This window comes from Trypanosoma equiperdum (assembly GCF_001457755.1).
Source record: "Trypanosoma equiperdum strain OVI genome assembly, contig: ctg_526, whole genome shotgun sequence".
Classification (NCBI taxonomy): Eukaryota; Euglenozoa; class Kinetoplastea; order Trypanosomatida; family Trypanosomatidae; genus Trypanosoma; species Trypanosoma equiperdum.
This window is the reverse complement of record NW_027124450.1, coordinates 1,103-23,680: the sequence shown is the minus strand read 5'-3', so window position 1 is coordinate 23,680 and position 22,578 is coordinate 1,103. Positions and strand designations below refer to the sequence as shown.

The 22,578-nt window shown below is 47.9% G+C and overlaps 5 protein-coding genes across 5 annotated transcripts; all 5 read right to left on the bottom strand.

Annotated features, from left to right (window-relative positions):
• Window positions 1–4,500: 4,500 nt before the first annotated feature.
• TEOVI_000218200 (uncharacterized protein) lies at window positions 4,501–5,988 on the bottom strand (the record flags this gene model as incomplete). The annotated part of the gene is made up of 1 exon (XM_067225286.1): window positions 4,501–5,988. The coding sequence occupies one exon, from the start codon at window positions 5,986–5,988 to the stop codon at window positions 4,501–4,503; it is 1,488 nt and encodes a 495-aa protein (XP_067081387.1).
• A 2,537-nt stretch (window positions 5,989–8,525) lies between these two features.
• TEOVI_000218100 (kinesin, putative) lies at window positions 8,526–11,231 on the bottom strand (the record flags this gene model as incomplete). Its single annotated transcript, XM_067225285.1, has 1 exon — window positions 8,526–11,231. The coding sequence occupies one exon, from the start codon at window positions 11,229–11,231 to the stop codon at window positions 8,526–8,528; it is 2,706 nt and encodes a 901-aa protein (XP_067081386.1).
• Window positions 11,232–12,174: 943 nt separating this feature from the next.
• On the bottom strand, window positions 12,175–13,677 carry TEOVI_000218000 (protein of unknown function (DUF4201), putative; the record flags this gene model as incomplete). The annotated part of the gene is made up of 1 exon (XM_067225284.1): window positions 12,175–13,677. The coding sequence occupies one exon, from the start codon at window positions 13,675–13,677 to the stop codon at window positions 12,175–12,177; it is 1,503 nt and encodes a 500-aa protein (XP_067081385.1).
• Window positions 13,678–14,982: 1,305 nt separating this feature from the next.
• Window positions 14,983–17,055, bottom strand: TEOVI_000217900 (serine/threonine-protein kinase, putative; the record flags this gene model as incomplete). Its single annotated transcript, XM_067225283.1, has 1 exon — window positions 14,983–17,055. One exon carries the CDS (start codon window positions 17,053–17,055, stop codon window positions 14,983–14,985), a length of 2,073 nt encoding a protein of 690 aa, XP_067081384.1.
• Window positions 17,056–18,963: 1,908 nt separating this feature from the next.
• On the bottom strand, window positions 18,964–22,344 carry TEOVI_000217800 (DNA excision repair protein, putative; the record flags this gene model as incomplete). Its single annotated transcript, XM_067225282.1, has 1 exon — window positions 18,964–22,344. The coding sequence occupies one exon, from the start codon at window positions 22,342–22,344 to the stop codon at window positions 18,964–18,966; it is 3,381 nt and encodes a 1,126-aa protein (XP_067081383.1).
• Window positions 22,345–22,578: the final 234 nt, after the last annotated feature.

Here is a 22,578-nt window from a genome sequence, read left to right as displayed (position 1 = left end):
CATAGTGTTCCGCCATGGATTCACGTACCTCGTTCAGTGACTCAAAATACACCTTAGATAAGTCAAGCACCCGACGGTCAGTAGCTAATTTTCGGGAATCCTGTTCCGCCAATGTGCGTTCCTTTTCGATTTTTTGTTTCACCATCGATATCTGTGTCTCCCTCACGGTTGTATTGATGAACGCTAATAGTATTTTGTTCTGTTCAGACCAGCAGGTCTCTTCTATCTTTTGTCTTGCTATGTTCTCTTGAAATTCCGCTGCTGTTTTCACCAAAGACAGACACGTATCTTCGTATTGCTTTTTTAAATGTTGTTGATGAGATTTTCCTTCGGCATGTTTCTTTTGGAGATGTGCAATGGCGTCGATGGCCGCCTTGCTTGGTTTTGGTGATTGGACGACTGCTACTATGTCTCTTGATGAACACCGCGAAGCTGACGGTGTTGAGACGTATCGGCGCTTTGTAGATGTGTTAAGTGTTTGTTGCTTTTCGTGCTGATAAATTTGTTCGTCTCTCGAGCTCCAAGTTGTTTTTCCTGTGTGAGACAGTGGACGCGACTCATTGGAGGAAATTTCGAGCGCCCGCCCACGGGGTTGATTTTTGCCTTCGAAATTTTTGTGATTATCATTGTGAGTACTTAACCCCAGGGGTACTTTGATGATTGTAGAGGGATATGTGTGCTTTGAATCATCTTTTTGGTACATATCACCTTGGTTACTGCCGTCACAGTCACATTCTTGATCACCAGTAGGGGGCATGTAACCACCGCTGGGTTCATTCGTCCTCGTTCCGTAAAGTGAAGTGGAAAACATTGCGCGCAACGACTCGTTGGGGGAGACATTTCCGTAACTTATACTGCACTCCATCATGGCAGCTGAAAGTGTATTGAGGTTTTCCCGAGCTTCTTGACAAACGCACCGCACGACATTGTGGCAAGCATCGAGTTGCATTTGCGCATCGCGGAACATTAACCTGCGCAGATCGTCCCGGCCCGCTAAGGGTGCTACCATTGAAGCTTCACCGCACACCAACGGCGACGGAGATGACTGTTGAGAATTTTCCCCGCCGTCCCAAGCATCCGATCCCGCAACCGGCTTTACCTCAATGGGAACGAAAATACTAGTGATATCTTCCTCCAAGCTATATTTCAGTCGAAAAGCTAACTTCTGGGCGTAGCTCGCGTGTCCTTCTTCATACCCCACACACATCATAACCAGTTTTCTCATGCACCGTTGTGCCTCACGTAGTCGATTCCCAAGTGCACTTCTTTGATTTCTAATCTCGCCTATCACGCACCGTTGGTGCTCAATCATCGCCTCAGCCGCCCTACACCGTCCCTCCAGTTGCATCCGCTGATCTTCCCAAGACTGCACGGTCCTACGCGTTCCAACATTAACGATAGAGTTACCATTCAAAACCACCGGTTGCTGCCCTAATGAGTGTAGCAACATCGGCAGGAGGCGTTGCATTGTGAAGTTGCAAATCGCAGAAGATTTTGCAGCCGAAGCCCATGATGAAGTAATTGGACTCTCGGTCACCTGGCACCTCTGGTTCACCTTTGCGCCGTATCCACAATTGGTAGTCGTCCTTCCCACGCACGAGGTGGTAGCGCCACTGCAACGCCAACCATCAACGCCTGCTATGGCGTTTTCGCCAAGATCATATGGAACGTCACAATGTTTAATAAGTGGTGTACTTAAAATATGATGCATTCCTTCCATGCACACGTATAAAATGCGTGCGAGGGAATCCCCCTTTTTACCCTGCTCAAGCTCGACTGTCTTACTCCACTGACTTTGATATTTTTCCAGATTTTTTAGTGCCGGCGAAGCATCCACAGTGCGCTCGGCCTGCCGCGCGCAAAACCGTTCTAGTCGTCCCCTTACTGCCTCAGATGCTTTCAGGTGAGCCCCGTAAAGGTCCTCCAGTGCCTCCCGCCGAAGCAGAGGGTTGTCAGAAGCGCATGGTCCTACAACAGCTCCAAAGACCAACAACGATACACGATGCGCAGAAAGAAGAACATCACCCACACTGAAACCCGGTGAACCAGCAACCGATTTGACAGCAGTTTCTGTGTTGTCAAATCCAGGGAGGCATACAGGAGGAAGTGGCTCCATAACATACATGGAAAGCAGCAAAGCCTCCGCAGTAGACGCGAAGATATCGGCAGCCGTCTCAACAGCCATGCCAATCCATTGCTCTATCCCCCGAGAAACCTTGTGACAGGGGGCGCTGCCGCAGTGGTGCCACACGTGCTCCAGAATAAGTGACCATTGCAACAAATCCTGAAATCCTCCCGAACCGCCAGGGGAAAAAGCTTCCGGTTTCCATCTTTTTTTATTCGCCACGCCAACGACTGCTTCCGACAACGCGGTCTTTAGGCTGGAAACACAGCGTGCACCACTTGGGTAAAGACCCTCCTCGTTCTCAACACCCATCAGAGGAGTGTAAAAAAGAGAGATGTCCACCTTTGAATGCGGTCTAGGTGCGGGCTCCGCAGTGACCTGTTGTGTCAAACATTGCACATGGTTGATCAGTTGAGCGACGTAACGGACAGTTGCAGGATCACCAGTGACATACACAAAGTTTACCACCGACAGGAGCGCTGACCACATTGGAGAGGCATGGGCCATGTTTTTCATGTTCTTCCTCTCCATAACAGCGTTAAGGAGCAGTACCCGGGCAGAAAAATCAACTGTATCACCGTAACCATCCTTGTTTTCCACAGTGGCCTCAACCTTTTTGTCGAACAGCCTCAGCAAATCATCCCCCACGAGCGTTCCAACCGTCTCTCCTCCGCTATGATTACAAGTTTCCTCCGACACCTCACTAAAGACTAAACCCACAAGGAGGGGCTCTACGCTGCCATGGCTGGCTGTGAGTTCGTCCAAACTGTCTTTTGTTAGTCCTGCGATAATGGACAAAACGCTCTTTGCCTCGACCTTTGATGCCTTTCTCTTTTCCCGTCTAACGACTTCACAGCGCTCACTCGAGTCTGGCACAGCAACACCGTCGGTGCTTATGGACCCCTCTCCATCACGATGGTGCCACAGAAGCTGGCACAAATCAGACACAACTATTTTGAGGCGCTTCAAATCAGGTTCGACCTTACCATCCGCACTTTCAGCGTTGCCTTTCACCCTCCAGAGTTTGCTCCGAAGAACTTCCTTGACAAAAGATTCATCCAGGGATAAGCTGGACGCCACACAGTCTAACTCTTCGTTTGCTATTGGCATGCAGCCTGTGGCGTGATCGTGGGGATAGTGTGAGTGAAGTGCGCACAGTCCTTCCCACGACCGAGCCGTCTCAACGCATTTATCTCTTTCTTCCTCCAACAATCTACGGACATCAGTTAGTGCGCACATTTGGGCAAGTGGCGTTGACATACCCGCACGGGTGGAAGAATGGCAGACGACTCGCACCACGGAGTGTGTGAGAGGTTCAATGGGAATCAGATGCGTCGGCAAACGCTCCACGTCACCTTCGTCGGGTTGAGCCAAATTCCCTTCCGGCCGGCTTGACGGAAAGCCTGGAAGCAGCTCGCTACCCCTAAACAACAAGAAGGGTTCATTACCCATCGTTGCTTATTTGGGTCCCCTTCACAGCACGGCTATTGTCTCAAGCTATGCGACAACCCTACCTTGTAAACAAACAGGAAAAAAAAATACCACCAATAGAGTGAAATAAACGAAGAATGTGCGACACACACATATACGCTTTACCCTAACAAGGGTCCTGTTGTGCATATTCTTTGTAAGTACGTTGCGGGGAAGGATCGGAGGGGAAATATCGCCACAACGTTCCCGCTGAGGTGCCATTCCGCGCATCTCGGGGGTGAAAGCAGGAGGTTGTGTTGTTCGCTTCTTCTCAAGCTTTTGACGGGTGACTCAAGTGCCGGCACAGGTGGTCCCACCACACCACACCTCCACCCGTTATGGTATGAGCAACCACAGAGTATATGCACACACCCATACACATACACATACACATACATATACATGTGTACAGAATGGGGCCAGGGCTAGAAGTATGAAGAAATGAAAGTCAAGTCTCCTCCAACGTCACACCCCCCTCCCCGCAGGTAGACAACTGAAATTCAGCTTCACCAGGTGGACCACTCACTTGCTGGGTCCCTTGTCAAAGCGTCCCTGATGGCGTATTGGTTACTTTTCACTCTTTGTAACGAGTGGAAAAGTAGGAGGCGAATAATGCGTACGCAAACAATAATTCTCCGCAGTGAGATACCGTTAGAACACGCCGGTTATTCCATCGGATAGAAGTGTCTCCACCTTCATCACAGGTGCAGAGCCAATTGGTAGTCAAAATAGGAAAAAAAGATGCGCATACTCTCCTTCCCCCGTGTGGAAGCTGGACTTCGTCACCTTCCAACGAAAAAACGTTCTTCTCTTCAAACAAACAAAAAGAAAAACAACACCTGTCCCCACTAGCGAGCACTAACGCGTCACTCACCTTCAGTTTCGTAGCGAAGAAGATCGCTACCTTAGCTTGGTGGTCTAAAGGTGCTGCCGAAACTTCTTTCGGCTGGTGGTCTGTAGGCTCCCGAAGACGGTCTGTCCGTTGGTGGTCTGTATGCTCCCGAGGAGGGTTTATCGGTTGGGGGTTTATATGCCCCTGCTGATGGCCTGTCAGTGGGTGGTTTGTATGATCCGGATGAAACCCTATCAGTAGGAGGTTTGTACGTTCCTGCCGACGGTTTCTCGACAGACAGCTGCTCCCCCGGCGCGGCAGTTGCAAGCCTCTCACTTGGAGGCACATAAGCTCCCCCCGATGACGGTTTGTCTGTTGGAGGCCTGTACGCTCCAGTGGACGGTTTATCCACTGGGGGTTTGTATACACCTGTGGGTGGTTTATCGGTCGGTGGCCTGTACGCTCCAGTGGACGGTTTTACCGCAGAGGATTCAGCAGGTACGGCCGGCACTGAAGCTGGTTTTTCACTGGGAGGTTTGTACGCACCAGAAGACGGTTTATCCACCGGCGGTTTATACGCACCGGAAGAAGGTTTGTCAATGGGCGGCCTATACGCTCCCGCAGCTGGTTTTTCGGAAGAAGTCTCGTCTCGTGCTGTTGTTGCTGCCATCACCTCTCCTAGTTTCGCTGCAGTCGGTCTGTAGGCTCCCGAAGACGGTTTGTCCGCTGGTGGTCTGTATGCTCCTGAGAAGGGTTTATCGGTTGGGGGCTTATATGCGCCAGTTGCAGGTTTATCGGTTGGTGGCCTGTACGCTCCAGATGTGGGTTTCTCTGTTGGCGGTCTGTAAACACCAGAAACCGGTTTGTCTACTGGCGGTTTATACGTGCTGGAAGTCACCTTGTCCACTTCAGCGCTCACATCTTCCACTGAACCACACGTGTCAAGAGTTGGTGTTGAGCCAGTTTCTTTCGCAGGGGCAGCTGCCCCTCCTGTTAGCTCGTCGAGCGAAGGAAAACTTGTTGCACTAGCAAGCACCTCACAACCAAGTGACCCTGTGGCACCCTCGTTGCCGCGAGCAACAAACTTCTGTCGTTTCCCGCTTTCGGTTGCCTTTGCGAGAAGGTCCTCTATCGAGCCCGACGTTACCTTCACCGAATCCCAACCCTTAGCTTTTTTACCAGTGCTTCTAATCACTGGCACGGCCAAGTTTCCGGGAATAGCTCCCACCTCAGCACCACCACCAGCTTCAGCCCCTTCATCGACCCAAGCGTTACGCACGGCCGGAACATCGGGATCCTTGTTTGTTTGAATCCCTGACTGCACAGTGGCCTCAACAGCTGCTACCCCATCGGGATCTGATACACCATTTTTACTTTCCCTCTTGTCATCTTCACCCGCTTCTTCCGATTGTGCGTGCGCTGCAGGGGTAACATCAAGCCCAAGAAACACGCCTATTCCCAACTGCGCCTTCTCCTTCTCAGAAAGTTCGCTTGTTTTCGCCTTCTTCTTTCCACCAGCAAGTTTTTTGCTCTTCTTGTCAAGGAAAGAATCCAGATCCATCTTTCTTCTCCTTCCTCACAGTCTGTTATAACCGTTGTTGACTTTTGTTCCTTCTTATTTTTGCCTCCTCCTTAAATTATTAAGTTGAACAATATTTTCCTATTTTATCCTACTACTTACTCGTATTACAAACCACTAAATTCCCTACGCTTAGATCTGTCTTGCCTATCTCCCTCACCTTGTACCCACCTTTACCTTTATTTACCTTATTGTAATTATCTTATTTCTGTGATTCCCTCAACTTAAGCCTCAGGTGTTGTTCGTTTAGGGGGTACCCACCCAAGAAAATATGAAAACTATTCCTTAAAAAAAAAACTTTGATAAATGAAGTGGGAAACAAAGCAAAGGGAAGTATCCGATTTAATTTAGCAATGGAAGAAAGAGTAATAAAAGTGAGGGTAAACATCAACGATAGGAAAAAGTTGATTAAACAATCTGAAAAGGTAGCACAAGGAAAAGATAAGATGACGAGTCCGGAGGAGGGGAGGAGAGAAACAGGAGAATAAGAACGAAAAAAAAAAGGATTGAAAATGCTTCAGAAGGCATTATAACATCAGCCTCATTACGGGTAAAAAGAGGACAATTACGAATCGGGTCGCTGGGCCTTCATGGTTAAAGATTGTTTTGAAAAGTAGGTAAATGCGCTCATACGCTACAAGTTTTTTTTTTCAAAAATAAAAAATAAAAAATAAAAAAAACGAAGAAACGGGGAAAAGACATAGGAGTAAATGAATGCGTGCGACTTGAATTATACACCTTTGGCGTGTGTGAGCATGTGTGTTAAAGAGGAGAAAAAGAAGGAGAGGGAGACGACAATATGTTAATCACCTTGAAATAAGATAGAAACAGGGAAAACACAGGGGAAATATATATATATATATATATATATATTTTATTTATTTATTTATTCACCTACTAATTTATTTATTTGTTTACTAATATATCCGTACGTACCCCACAATTTTTGTCACTTTACTGTCAGTCAGTCAACAAGTCGGTAAGAGGAGGAAGAAAAAGGAAAAAAAAAAGAAAGAGAAGGGGAAGTCGAAACGCCTCTCTTCCGCATACGCATACGCATACATAGGTGAATAAAACACTCGGTCATCGGTCCAAAAGGAGTACCGTTAATTCTCAACAATCGTCACTTCACTCGTTAATAAGAGGTAAAAACTCAAGAATTATAAATAAAGCAGAAGAAAATTAATTAATAATCGCAACAACAACAACAACAAATAGATAAATGAATGTGCTGTCAAGTTCGGTACCAACCCATAGCAGACGCTGAAGGAAAAAAAAATCGTTTATATTGAGAAGAAGGGGAGAAGTTAAGTAATAAAAGAAAGGGTGGAAGAAATATTTTCTCACCTCTCGTTTTGTTTTCATACTTTAGGTAGTTTACAGCTGCCATGCACACCAGTACATCTGCACTCAAATTCAAAACAAAGGGGCACGATCAATAATAAAAGAAAGGTAGAAGTTAAAAAAAAACGGAGGTGGAAGGAATATTGAGAGAAAAGAAAAATGCAAGAGAAGGAATGAAAGATTTACCATACATACAAACACACACACACACACACACACATACATACAAATACATATACATACACGCTCTGCATTCATAAACTAAGAGTCGAGAGGAAAATACGAGACAAGAACGTAAATAAATAAAGATCAAAAAACAAAAAAACAAAAAAACGTACAGGAAACCCTGGTGGGGAGAAAAGGGACTCACCGGTGCCCATCCCCATGGAATCTGTGGTGCAGAAATGATATGCATGCATGAAATATTTTGGAGAGGCAACAAATAAAAAAAAATGAGTTGGAATGGGAAACAAGAGGGGAAAGGGCACACACAAACGCAGACTCAGAGATTATGTGGGAAGGGAAAGCAGAAAGGCAATAGATTTTAAATTCATATATATATGTATATATATCGTTTCAGAAACATCACGCAGATGGCACAATTAACAGGAGGAAGATTCTTAGCACGGTGCGGACAAAAACACACTTGTAACGACAGTAACAACAATATATTGACATGAGGAAAAAAAAAAGAAACAACCACATCATTCACCACATAGAGACAAGTAATAAAGCTATAGAAAGAATTTATAAATTTCAAATACAACATGGTGAACCCTCGCTTCTCCTTTACGGGTAGTAAAAAAAAAAACATTCAAGGCTGAGAGTAGTTGCAGTTGGTTACGTTTCTTTTGCCCCTTTTCTACCATTGTAACAGCTTCTATTCTTGTCTCGTCTTCACCTCTCTCTGCCGTGCTGCTGGAGTCTGCAGAGTATAAACTCAAAAAAACTAACAAAAAGGGTCAAAAGGGGAAAGAATGGGAAAAACAAATAGACAGACAGTAGCGAAAATAGATGCTCGATTCTTTCCTTTCTTCATTTCCTTCCCTTCTTCGATGACGCTAAAATGACATGAGAAAGTTACATATATATGTATATATACACATATACGTGTACGCACATTCAGTAATAAACGAATCAAAGAAAAGAAATAAAAACTGTATTCAAACAAAATGTCACTTCACTGTAGGAGATACTGGATTACTAGTAGCTAGAGGTTTGAGAGTAGGATTGTTCTTGGTGGAAAGTATTGGTGTTGGTGGGCAGCTTTGCTTTGGAGAGCATGACTCAGGGGACGCTAACGACGGCTGCAGCTCTTCAGGGGTGAAAACCTTTACAAGATTCCTTCGGCTTTCCTTTTTGCGGACAAACTCTGGGGAACCGAGGAAACCGTGCTGGGTCCAGGAATGGATGGGACTTCCTCCCAAGACCTCTGACGGGAACGCGCCTGTTGTTACACCACTCGCACTAATAACGTCGTGAGCGCCGCCCAATGCTGTTAGCCCTGCAATTCGGCCACTAGGGGCTACCGCAGAAGGGCTTGTTAATATCAGAAAAGAGGAAGCCAGGGCACTAACCCTTCCCACTCCACGATTGGGTGTGTGGGGCTGCAGCGGGCTGTCAGTCACGGCAGTACCTGAGTTGGGAACCAAACTGCTGGGACGCAGCAAGTTTCTGGGGGAACTAAAAGCGCTGGTAGAAGGGGATGAAGGTTTGTCGCTAACAGAGGAAGGGGACCTCAACTGCCAACCCTCCACCCCGCCTCTGGAGGTATTGCCACAACCCAAGTTATTAAACGAAGCGCTTGCCTTCAACCTTTCGGACCAGGAAACACGCGGGCTGGAAGAAACCCCCGGTGACCCGGTAAGTGGCGGCAGTCCGACAGTCTGTTGATCCCTTCGTAACAATGTACCCGGCCCTGAACACCCGCCTTGGTTCAGGGCAGTGATATTTGTAACACCACTGCAGTTGTTTGGTGGTACGTATGAATCCGTGCCAACTCGTTCCACCTTCGCCCCGGGAATATATGGCAGGCATTCAACACAAAACGCCCCTTTTGCGCCATTCTTGCTTGGCGAACCGTCGTCACTCGCGGCACCCACAGCTCCAGCTCGCGAGCCGCTACAATCGGACCAAAAGGGCAACGAGACGGAGGTGGTCATTCCCCTTACATCATTTCGTACTGTTGGTGTGGAACCTTCAAACCTCGGTGACAGACTTTCCACGGTCGTTCCCAGTTGTTTCTGGTTCAAACAGCCCGTACTTGCGACCGAGGCCACATTGGGCTTCATACAGCAAATGGTACTACAAGTCTGCGCGGCATAACGAAGTGTTGTTAGTGTTTCGGCATGTGCACAGACGTCTGACAGCACTGTTGCGCAGAAGATGGTAAGCGACCCACCGACGAGTCCGTCAGAGAGCAAATGGGTCAACAGATTCTCACGGTACGGGGCGTTTTTGCTACCACTTGCCACTGCTTGAAGAACGCGACTCAAAACTCCAAGAGACCGCTGGACCGCATTGAACTCCCTTAACTGTCTTCTACAATCCTCATACGTGGTAATACCTGCTGTGTTTGGTGGAGAACGAGAGTTCTTTAAACAGCCAACGCTCGAAAGCTCAACGACATCAATCTTTGGTGAACACTCCACCGACGTAATGCACTCATCAAACGGATCAACCTTTGGTGAGGTTATTCGGAATATAGTGTGTGTGTGGCCATGGGTTTTACGTAACGATATCAGTTGCTGGCGCTCCATGTTTCCGTACTGGATATAACTCCAGCACTCCTCCCACGTGCGCACGTTGATTGTTGTTAGTCCCTCCACACTAGGGCCATGTCTTGGGTAGTACCGCACCTTCAATCTCTCAAAAGCATCCGAGCCGTATGTGCACGAGTCTGCATCGCCACATTTTGGGTCCCTGTCCCTTTTCGGTTTAAGCAAATCCCTAACCCAATCGTTGCAAACCTCCATGTATGATATCGTCACTTCCACCCGACTGGCGTTTTGTTTGTTCCTCAGCGATGGCGGAAGCACGGTTGGGGGGGCATTTTTTATGGGCGAAGAAAAGTTCCCCCCTGACTTTGCGGACGTATACGCACCACGGAGAGCAAACGACATATGACTCACTTGAAGTGGCAAGAGATTATTTTTCACCGCCTCCTGCTTCCGTTGGACCTCACATGGTGGGCTCCGACAAGGCGCTGAAGCTCGGCTAAGAAGATCTTTGCAAATACGTGGAATCACCCCCACGCACCGCGCCGTTCCCGACAGGGTGTAACTCTTGCCACTACCCTCCTGTCCATATGCAAAAAGGCAGGAGTTGTGCCCTTTCATAAAATGCTCAGTTAGTGGAGCTCCTAACAGTTCGTATACTTCCTGTTGTTCTAATTCAGCCCTTCGGTCTTCTGCACTGAGTTTGGTCCCCTTCGTGCAGCAACCGAGAACACCCGAGTTGTAACCTCCACTACTGGAAATTCCCCCATAGACATCTCCCGACGGCCGGGCTATATCGCCTACCGATCCACCATCCGTACCCATGAGGGATTCATCCAACAAAACGGGGGAAAATACATGGTTAAAAACAAAACTCTCCCGAATGTATTGAAGATTTTCGGGATCAAGCACAACAACTGTTTTGCGGTCAACTCCCACACGTACAGCAGGTTTATCACCCTCTTGTGCCGACATTCCCCGACGATGCATTCGCTGCTGGGCGGTAAATCGCGACATACTCAAAGCACCACCTGCTTCAATGCTCAAACCTTCCAGGGGTCGCACGCGAACAGCTACGACGACGCTACCATTGTTGTCGCCGCCCAACTCGGGGCTATGGGATGTTGTTTCCCTCTCGCTCATTGCTGTTACCTTATCAAACATACAAAAATGAATGTGATCACGGTTGTGCAAAGAATCACTGCCTTCAGCAAACTATAAACAAAAAAAACTGTTATAGAATGCTTTACAGGCGTCGCACCCGCCTTGCTGCTGTGCTGAATATATATTTATATATATATATATTGTGCAACACCCTGGTAGCGCGTCACACACCTTTTAATACTTTCACCTGCGAAGAGGAGAAACGCAGAAAGGTAACAAGTGTTTCTAATATTTTAAAGTACGGCGACAAGAAAAGGACAGAAAGCCGTTAGAGCTGAGTTGAGGTAGCACGGAGACATGAGGTAACAAGTGAAATTGGATGTCTACTAAGCCTTCACATACTCACGCCTTAACGTTGCATTTCTCCCCACAACCACCTTCTCCAACCTCTACAGACACATAGAAAACGGGGGCAAGGATGAGAGTATTAAAAAACAAAAAAAAGGAAGAAAGGAGGAAAACACGATTTCCCTTCAACCTTCGACACTTCCTTTCCTCCTCCCCCCCCCTCCCATCCCCCTTTGTTCATGACACGAGTTTCCCCACACAACAGAACGTAAGACGCCTGCGGAGCAACCGCAGAATAAAGCCACATTAATATACATATTCACACGTTCACGCGCAGGTGGGAGAGAGTGAGTAGAAACAAATTGAGTCACGTGACGCGTAGGCACAAACAAACAAGCGAGGAACGTACCGCTTCCTTCTGCACATATAAGCAGGCAATGCTCAGCTGCGACGAAGGGAGAGCAAGTCAATGAAAGAAGGAAAATAAAATAAAAAGGAGGGGAAGGGAGTGGAATTGAAACCCGCACGTGCAAACGAGATCAGTGCTATCCACATAGACAAACAGCTCACACGCAGAAAATAGAAACATACAAACACAAAAGTATGACCCAGCACGCACAACTTCCCATGGGGGAAAAACAAAAACGAGAGGAAGCTATTGCCTTCTCTTCATGTCCAAAAGACCTTTGCTTCCTCCCACGACTGGCTCCTGTTGCACTTGAACGTCAATGGTGCCGTCAGGGCAGGCAAAGTTGGCAGTCCGCGTCTCTCCACTTACGCTAGTCCTCCTGCCATGGACCGAATGCTTGGTTGACGCTGTTGAGCGTTGATGTGCCAAAAGTCTCTTACGTCTTCGTTGGGCATCCGTTGCATTAACCAGCACACGTATCTGCTGCTTCATCAGTCCCAACTGCCCCTCTGCAATCTCCACCTTTCGCTGCCAGTTACGCTGAGCCTTCCGCAATTCATACTCTTCTGCCTTTTGAGCCATGTAGTTTTCAATTTTTGGAACACGCACCGCTTCATGACGGAGTTTAATCGCCGTGTTCTTCTGCTCAGCCACTTTTGCTTCTTGGGCAACAGACACCATCTCTCTTTTCAGTCTAGCCAAATATTCACATCGGTTTTTGTAATCCTTCCGCAGACGACTCTGCTCCGAAGTGAGCCCATTAAGAGTGTCCATAAGGTTATTCAAGGTCTGTACCGTCCGGGTGGAAGTCCCTTTGAGCTCAACTAACTCTAAATTTTTCCGTTCAATTCTTTCCACAAACTTCTGATTTTCAATACGCAACTGCTCAAAGTCAATAGCATGAAACGCCTCACCGGCAGCACGCCGCTGCTTCAAATTCCGCTGGTGCTGTAGGATGCTCCTTTCAGCAGCGGCACACTGCGCATTAAGCTTATCTAAATATTTTCCCTGGGCACCGTGGCGATTGTTCATATACCGCAACAAGTCATCAGCCGACGCCGTACCAGTTGCCTCGCAGATAACCTCACGATTAAACTGCAGCTCCTCTAAACGTAGCTCCTTCATACGATTCACCGCCTCTTCCACGGTGGCACGGAACAAGTCACGCAAATGATCATTGTCACGCTCCTCCTTGTCCTTCTGTTGCTTCATCCGCTCTCTTTCCTTGGTGAGCATGGCAACTCGATCCTCAAGCACTACGTACGCATCCTTTGCATCTGCCAACTTACGGCTGTAAGGCTGCCCGCGGCGTGTTGAACCTGTGGATGTTGTATTAAGTACACCACTGCCCGTTGCTGCTGCCGCCACTTGCTGTTCCGACCAGTCGTCTGACTGGTTAACTGCGGCAGAGTCACCGGGAGTCGCTTCTTCGCTGAGGTTGCCGGTACCACCCGACACAAATGCCATCAGCGACCGCCGAGCGCTGCTCACGTTTGTAGTGGGCGCAGTACTCCGAGTGAGGCGCAATGACTCCGCATGCCTCTGCATCATACCCGCCTCTACATCCAACAGTTCCACTTCCTCACGCAGCTCCGCCAAAAGTTCCCCCTGCTCCTCTGCTGTGAGGCACTCAAACTCATCATCAGTGGGAAATTGCCGCGTATACACTTCCGCCCATAACTGTTGTTCATTGTTTTCTCCAACGAGGAACTCCAAGGTGGAACCTGCTGGCTTCACCTCAGTTGCCATGAAATTCCTGCGGGTTTAGGGTGTCGTTGACACAACGAGTTAGCAGAAAACGCTTCTCAGCACAGTAACGGACGGTGTTTACCTTGAGTCAAGGATGAGAAGGGAAAAAGATAAAAAAGGAAGAAACGAATGTACCAATGAAAACAACTCTTTTCTTTCCTTTTTTTTTCAAGTTCTTTATTTATTTATTTTTTTTGAAGAAAGCGCAAAATCATTGAAGCCACAAACAAAGTAGCTCTACACGACGTCGCAACTCAGTTGCACACTGAAAGTGGGTACGTAAATGGAACATGAAGTAGACGGGAAGGCATATGGAGGAAAGGTAAAACCTAACACAATTCAACAAATATAGATGGAAATAAGAAGGTAAAAAAAAAAAGAGATGGAAGGCAAATAAGTGGAAAGAAAACAAAAAGGATGAATTGTAAAGTCCTTGCGGTAGGGACTATTTGACCCCACAAAATATGCGTTCCTAAACGTAGGTGAAGGCGCTTTCCTTGATAACAGCAATAACACAAGGAGTGAAATCCTCTGCTTCCCCTTTCCCTCCTTCCCTCATACGCGAGCATCGCGTGACGAAGGTAACTAATAATTCAAGCGGTACAAACAAAGAACGAGGTCACGCACGCGAGGTAAAAACAAAAAAAAGAGGGAAATTATTTTCAAAAACAAAGGGGGAACAAAAGAAGCGCGCACATTCGGGGACAAATAATCGCAGAAACACTAAACAAACAAAAAGAATTTGGGGAAAATTTCAGGGACAAAGCAGGAACAAAGCCTCACCACCGTGATAAATAACAAAAACCGCAATTGGACCACCAAGTCACGTCGAAACCATTCCCACGGCATGCCATCGCCCTCAATATAACGAGTACCAGTATTTCCAACGCCAATTTAGAGGCAAGGAGTTTTTTTTTCTTTTTGAAGTAAGGCAAAAACAACAAAGAAATGAGAATTACCAACCTTACCCTCCTCATCCTCCTCCATTCCGCTTCGCTAAGACTCTCCCCGTGCTTCATTAAGTGAGCCAACAGACCCACAGACACAATTACACGCGCAACCGCGGACATGCATTCATTCATGACGATATAACGCTTGTTTCCCACACGCACACACACGTTCATCTATCGATATACCAGCTGATACTGCCTTTAGTGAGTTCCTTCCACCAAAGTCACACCGGTAACACACGCATTTTAAAAAAAAAAAATGGAAAAAACCGACCACAAAATGGTGTGTACAATATATATATATATATATATGTCTATATATGTGCGTATTAGAACCTACAACCGTGTTCCACCACTAAGAGGAACCAACGCCCAAATACTTCCACTGCCTTTGCACCTCTAAAGCTGATAAGAAAGGATGTCTTAATGCATCAGCGCAGCTCAAACGCTCCTTTGGGTCATAGCAGAGTAGCCGCTGGATAAAGTCTAAAAACACCAGGTAGTCACTAACATCATGTCCTGCTTGACCACGACGACAACCTCGTGGCCCTCCCGTGTAAACACCAATAATATCAGCGAGACTCTGACATTGTTCGGGAGTCGGAGGAACCCGAAGTGTAAACGGGCTCTTCGCCGTTGTTGCCTCCATCTGCTGCGGAGCGGTAACTCGACCCTGTGGCAAAGTGGAAGTACCAAAAAGAGGTCCCGTTCCACTTCCCGGCACGCCCGCTGCCGGCCGTAGCTTTGGAGTTGAATTGGATGGGCGGGACCACGCGGGGGCACGGGAAGAAACCACAGCTGTGGAATGGCCTGCATTTTCAGTTGCATTGCTGTTTCCTCCACCACTGTCCACAGCTGTGTTGGCATTTGCGACGCCTACGTTGCTGGTAGATGGGGACTTCGACTGAGGTTTTAAACTATTCGAGGAGGGGAAACGCATCTTATACGCTGAAGGGGTCGATGACAAACCCCGACTTGCACCCGTCATTGCAGTTGACGGTGCGGCACCACCTTTCTTACCCGAGGAAGTCATGTTAACAGCAGTCATTGGGCGACGCGCTGCAGAAGTGGCCGATGCTGAGGTCCCCTTGGTACTCGCAATGTTGTTATTGCTAGCGCCACTACCACCTTGGCAAGACATCCCTAAGGTGCTACTGCATGGCACACATGTAGCGTTTCTTGTAACAATTCGACCACTCAAAGAAGCAGCCGTCGTGCATGTGGGGGAAGGCCCGGAAGTTGCAGGAACACCACTACTGCAAGCCCCTTGCGGACCCGACGTCGCTGTCACAGCAGATACGGACGATGCGGCTGAGAGACTGTGAAGCACATCGGCAGCTATAACTGGTGATGGTGATGCTACAACCTCCTGACGCTGCCCAACCGCGGGTAATGTCTCTTCCTCAGGGGTATCTTCTGGAGGGCAACCCGTTCCCAGTGGATGTTGTTGTTGCGATTGTCTACTGTCGTGAAAAAATATATCCTTCTTCCCACTGCGCTCGATCATATCGTCGGGTATCGGCCCGAGGACGCCGGTAAAGCGTGCAATTTGATCAACTTCTGTTTTGCCCGGAAACAGTGGCACACCGGTGTGAAGCTCAACGAGCATGCAACCAAGGGACCATCTATCGATGGCTGTGTCGTAGTTAAGTTCTAATATAACTTCAACACTACGGTAGAAACGAGACTGCACGTACTTGTATAGTGTTGCTCCTTGCCTCATGAAGCAGGCGCTTCCAAAATCAATAAGGCGAATGCTACTGCGACTTGCGTCCCGAAGAACGACATTCTCAGGCTTTACGTCACTGTGAATTATCGGTGGATCATGCTCCTCTAACTGCTTCAGCACAAGCACCAGCTGGTAGGCAAACTTTCTGGTTAGGTCAAGACTGACACCATTATAGTTCGTTCGTTGGATTAACTGGAAGAGATTCATGCTTAACATCTCAAACACCAGTACCAAATGATTCTTCCACATGAACACCTTTCTCAACCGCACAACCAAATTGTCTAATGCAGGAATGTTATTTAACCGCGAAACGATGTCCACCTCTATCAGACCTTGCGCACGAAAGTAATCCCCATTCCGAACCACCTTCACCGCCACCTGTTCCTGATGCTTCTCGTCAAAGCATCTCAGCACAGTTCCAAAGCTGCCACGTCCCAATGCACCTAATACGGTGTACCGTCCCCATATTTCCTCACCTGTGTACATAAAATAGTGACCATGTTTGTCATCGTAGCCATCGTTACATCTGGACCGTGTGGGGCGCCGTCGCATCTCCTCACAAAGTTTGCTATTGATGCGTTTGTATAATTGCATGATATTCCATGAAAGAGCAACACATGGCCTCCCAAACGAACTGCTACACTGGCGGCTACGACTGGCCTCTGCGGTTTGTGATGGCTGCTGCTGTTGTTGTTGCATTTTGGGGGAAATGGATTCCTCAGCGCTCAAACCCACTAAAGCAAATTCCTCTTTCAGACACACAGACAGTCACAGAGAGACTCTCTCTCTCTCTCTCTCTCGCTCTCGCTCTCCCGCTCACCTCCGTTCCAAGTTAAGTGGCACACAGTTCCTCACAAATACACGCACACACACACAAAAAAAAATAGTAGTCAAGTACAAAACACAAATAAAAAAAATGAGATTGGTTGGTGGGCGGAGTGCAATCAACCCTTCCGATTATTGAAGCAATAACCCTTCTCTCTCCCTTTTATTTTTATTTTTTGTGTGCCTTCACCTCCTTCAACGGTGAAATGGGGATCTTTTTGTTTTTTTTAGTGCGTGTATGCGTCGGTGTGGGACAGAGACCCCGCGCAAAAAAAACCAAAAAAAGGTGGAAAGAAACAAGAAACAAAGAGGGAAAAAAATATTTAAATACCTTGGATAGACGCCACCCAGAAGCCCAAAAGGGTGAATGAAAAAACTGAAAAGAACACGTCAACGGTGCCACCAAATATGGTTATTACTATCGCAGCAATGGAAGAAATCAGTTGATGCGATTTTTTCTGTTTTTTTCTATTTTTTTCCTCCTCCTTTCTTGGACTCAAAAGGGATGTGCCAAAATATAAATATTCGCAATACTCGTAATAGTCTCAATAATGGTGATAATAATGATGATGCAATCTTCTCACCACTAAGTCACCGCACAAAGACAGTAAGCGAATATATATATAGACGGTAACAGTGGGAATATAAATAACAACAACACTCGACAAAACACAGCAGTGAACCACCGGACACTTCCAAACCAGAATGAAGAAAAACAACTATTGAAAGCTGTGAGAACCGGTGGGTCCCTTCAGCCCCTCTTTTATTATTTCTTTTGTGGAGGCCCGTCGGATATCCGTTGCGTTCCTTCTCCTGTTCAACCGCGTGTGTGTCCCTCACACTGCTCGTCGCTCTCCTCTATGTATTCCGTCACCTTTATCCTTATTTACCTTTCTCTTATTTCTTGTTTTTTTTTTTTGATACCTCCTTCTTCTTCGCTTCTAGTACTGCTGATTTCGGTGCGCGGCTCTTCTCTTAATATTTTTTTTCTTTTTGGCTCCCCACGCTTTCTCTCCTTAGTGAAACAACGGGCAGATCTAAATGTTCCTGTGTGGGCAATACATAAGAGGCGCCCGGCCCTTTTTTCTCCTATTCGCCTTTTCTTCTATCTCACACCCGTTGTAACGCAGGCGTTCCGCCCCTCCCCTTTCACGTGCGGACGACCACCCCTGTCAGAAGTGGTCAAAAATTATATATATATATATATATATATACGACGCCCCAAACAGGCAACCAATAAGAGAAAGGGGGGGTTGCAATTCTATAGCTAACAGCAGTAAAGAAAGAAAAAGAAGGAAGCAAAGCAAAAGTATCCGTTGCGCTACACACCACACAATGACAATACAGCAAAACAGTTACTACAAGTTACCTCCAAACGTACATACAGAAGTAAGCATATGCGCTTTATGAAGGTCATGGGCATCTACCGCTCGCAAGCGTTTGTGAGTAAGTGCTCCAACGAAATGTTATGATAGTAACAAAAACTGGAAGTAAGAAAGGGAAAACAAAACTGTTTACAAAGGAAACGTCCTGACGCTCGTCGGTACACACTTCAGCTTGTAAGGGGTCGGGTATAACTTCATATATATATATATATATGTTCATCACTCAACTTTTTCCCCGTCCCCGATCATAGCGGAAGCCACCTCTCTCAAACAATCAACCGCCACGCGGCCGTCAACAATGGTCATCCGCCACAGCACCGTGCAATGAAGCTTCGAAACGCACGCACGGATGCGAGCAGGGCAAACTTCCTCTTTAAAAAAAGGGGAAAAGGTCACTTTACGATCCCTCCACCCTGGGAAGCCTCGCAAATGCCTCTTGTGTCTGATGTTCGAACGTGCGGATGACATTCGACACACGCAACATTGCATGGGACGCTGACGTACACGCGAGTCGCTGTGCTGTGCTGTCAACACCAGAGATCCGCACATGATTGCCGTCAACGAGATCCTGAAGCAATGACGTCTCAGATATGTTGGAAGAAGATGTTCGTGACGTTGTGGTGGCAGAAGGAAAAAGCTCCCGTGGAGCACATACCCGATACACGGAAGCAGCAGCAGTTTTTTCTGTTTCTGACTTCGCCCTCACAGAAGCCCCACCTGATTCTTCCTCAGTCCCTCGGATTCTCCGCTCATGCCCAACCGCTGTTAGCGCAAATACCTCCTCATTATTGTGTTCTTCCTTTAAAAGTGGAAACAGTTCTTGTGCAGCGACGATGTGCTTCTTCCCTAGTGGCACCCGGCTGTCATACTCGACGCCAAGGTAGAACGACTCTGATAGACTACCTTGCTCGTAGAAGAAACGTTGAAGTTTTGGATCGTGCAGAACTTTCTCGGTCACATACGTCTTGGCAAGTTGCCGTCGCAACACCGCCTCCTCCACTGTTCCGCTAGAAATGAGACGATAAACACCCACATCGCGTGTTTGCCCAATTCGCCACGCCCGCTCACGCGCCTGCTCATCCGTCACCGGATTCCAGTTAGGGTCAAATATCACAACTCGGTCAGCACCAATTAAGTTCACCCCAACGCCACCCACACGTGTGGTAAGCAGCGCCACCACGATTCTGTCATCCTCGTTGAAACGATCCATGAGTTCCTGCCGTCGTAAGCTATTGGTGGTACCATCCATGCGGATATATGTAAGGCTCTCTTGTTCACACATATTTTCAATAATATCTAGCATGGCACGCGTCTGGGAGAAGACCAGCGCACGCTGTCCACCCCGTTGCCACAACTTCAGCAGCTGTCTAAGAGTTTGAAGTTTACTGCTACCTTCATAATTTACCGGCCTGTTACTGCGCATCGAAAAATGTGTCGTGCCTTTTCCACCCGCTTTCCTTGCAGTGGCGGTAGGGGCATTCACAACATCGAGAAAGAAGTTGCTTTCCATATCGTCGGTGTAGTTGAAGTCCTTTGCTTGTCGCATGTGAAAGATATCCACGTGATTGCATATTTGTCGCAACTCGTGCATCACGCAAAACAGCTCATGCCGAACAACGCCTTTGTTTTCTTTATCACGCATCAACTGGAACCGCTTGCCAGCGATGTGCAGACAACCACTTGCATCCCGCCCGTCACGGTCCAACCCACCCATTAACTGGGTGTATGACAGGGTGTTACTCATCAACCTCTGCACGCGTGATGAACTTAAGAGGTCAACATACGCCTCTAATTGGGAATCACTGAGTGGGCACCGAATAACACGTTCGTATTTCTCCGGTAAAGAATCGCTCATCACTTGCTTCTTCAGTCGACGTAGTAAAAACGGGGAGATGCTCTCGTGCAGCACCCGCGCAGTCTCGGCGGCTGTGGCCAAAGCGAGAGGTGACGCCCGAATATTCTTACTGGCGTTGATTGGCACCTCAAACTCTTCCTCGAACCTCCGCAACGTACCCAGTAGGCCTGGTTTAACGAAGTCAAACAGGCACCACAGTTCCTTGAGTGTATTTTGCACAGGGGTTCCAGAGAGGATGAGCCGGTGGGGTGTGGGAAACGACTTGGCAGCAATTGTGACAGTAGCCTCCGGGTTGCTAATCTTGTGCCCCTCGTCAAGAATAACATACTGAAAACATGCGTTGTGAAGCAACCGGCAGTGCTCACGAACGGCCGCATAGGTTGTTAAGAGCACTGCTGGAGTGCCTCGAACCGAATCAATGAGCTTTTCGCGAGAAATAGTGGAAGCACTACTGGCATGCATAACACAGGTACGCACGTATGGAGCCCATCGGTGCATCTCTGCCACCCACTGACGGAGCACTGTGACCGGTGTAACAATTAGAGAGGGTCCACGAAGTTGGTTGGAATGATTTAGGGCATTTAACATGGCTGCTATTTGAATAGTTTTCCCGAGTCCCATGTCATCTCCCAGAATCCCACCGACACGCTGTCGGTGAAGATTCAGCAGCCACCTCAATCCGTCCCGTTGGTGGTCGAACAATTTTTGATAAATGGATGATGCCAAAGAAATACCACGCAAGACTTCAATGGAATCATGCCTGTCCGTAAAGTTTTGCGTGGTATTTTCCCTCTCCCGGTGCTTTCTACCGCCTGCTGATGCCCTTTTTTCCTTCTTAACTTTTTGGAGCACTTCAACAGCCACATCATCAGACTCCTCCATGAGCGCATCGACATCTATGGCATCCAGCAATGAGGTTCCACTTTTCTCATGTGCGCTACCCTCTGTCTTCACTTTGGGGAAACTACTCATGCCAATACCCTCACACTTCACCACAACCCCCGAGTCTTCATCGGTATCCTCCTCCTTGATCTCGCCGTTGGCAGTGGCCACTCCAGCTTCTAACGCTGCTAGACCCGCTAAAGCTCCTTCTAGCCGCTTCCGCTTGCGGCACCGCGCGCTGTAAATGCTTAAGTCGCTGTCATCTGCGTATTTCTGCAACTTGGAGCGGACATCGCTTGGCGTCAGCGTCACTCGATAAGCTGATGGAAGAACGGGGCCGCAGGAATACTGTGCAGGAGTTAATGGCACATCGGCAGAAGTTGACGATGACAGGCGTTGACGTCGCGAAGGCGTTGAAATGTTCGAGTGAGTCACACTTGCAGCTCCATTAGGTGTGCCTATTCTCCCATTCCACCACACCTGAGGTGTCGAGCCCATGCCCGTGGTGAGGCGATCGTGGTAATCGTGATGGTTAGTCGACGCGGGAACCCTCTCCGCACTCCCTACGCCCTCTTGTAGTCCTTGAACGTCCGCTACCGGCTGGAGGGTACGACTCAAACGATTCCGCATTCTGGCCATAACTGCCTCCTGCTCAGTCACTTGCTTACGCTGTTTCGCCTCTTCCACACGCCGCCGTTGGCGTGCCTCGCATTCGATCTGCCAACTGCGGAGCGCTTTCGCACGACTTTCCAGCTCTCTTTGTGCCTTCAGCAGGGAGAACTGTAGCACGGAAGCGCTTTCCTTCTCCTCGACTATTTTGTGAGCTGCCGTGCCCACAGGAGCAACGACTTTGGAAAGTTGCTCTTGAATATTAGCCACTGTGCGCTCCACCTCCTCCAGTGCTGCCCATCGCCTTTGCAGCTCAGCCTCATCCGCAGCTGCGGCGGCATCAGCTCGTGCCTCCACATTCGCCTCTACATCTTGACGGAGCAAAGATTCCTCTACCCAATTCACACCCAACTGGGAGAGTTCATCTGCCATCACTTTAACTACGATAATGACGCTAAATAAATAAGTAAATAAAAGGACAAAAAAGCGGAAGCAAACTTGGACTAGCGCAAAATAATAAATAATAATAATAATAGTTTAAGTTCGGCATGGCGACGCAACCGCTATCACCAGAGCTAACACTACCCGATAAATGTGCAAATCTACGTAGGAACGCTCGCACAGGCACAACAAAACTTACCGGTCGGTATCGTGAGTAAAGAAAAA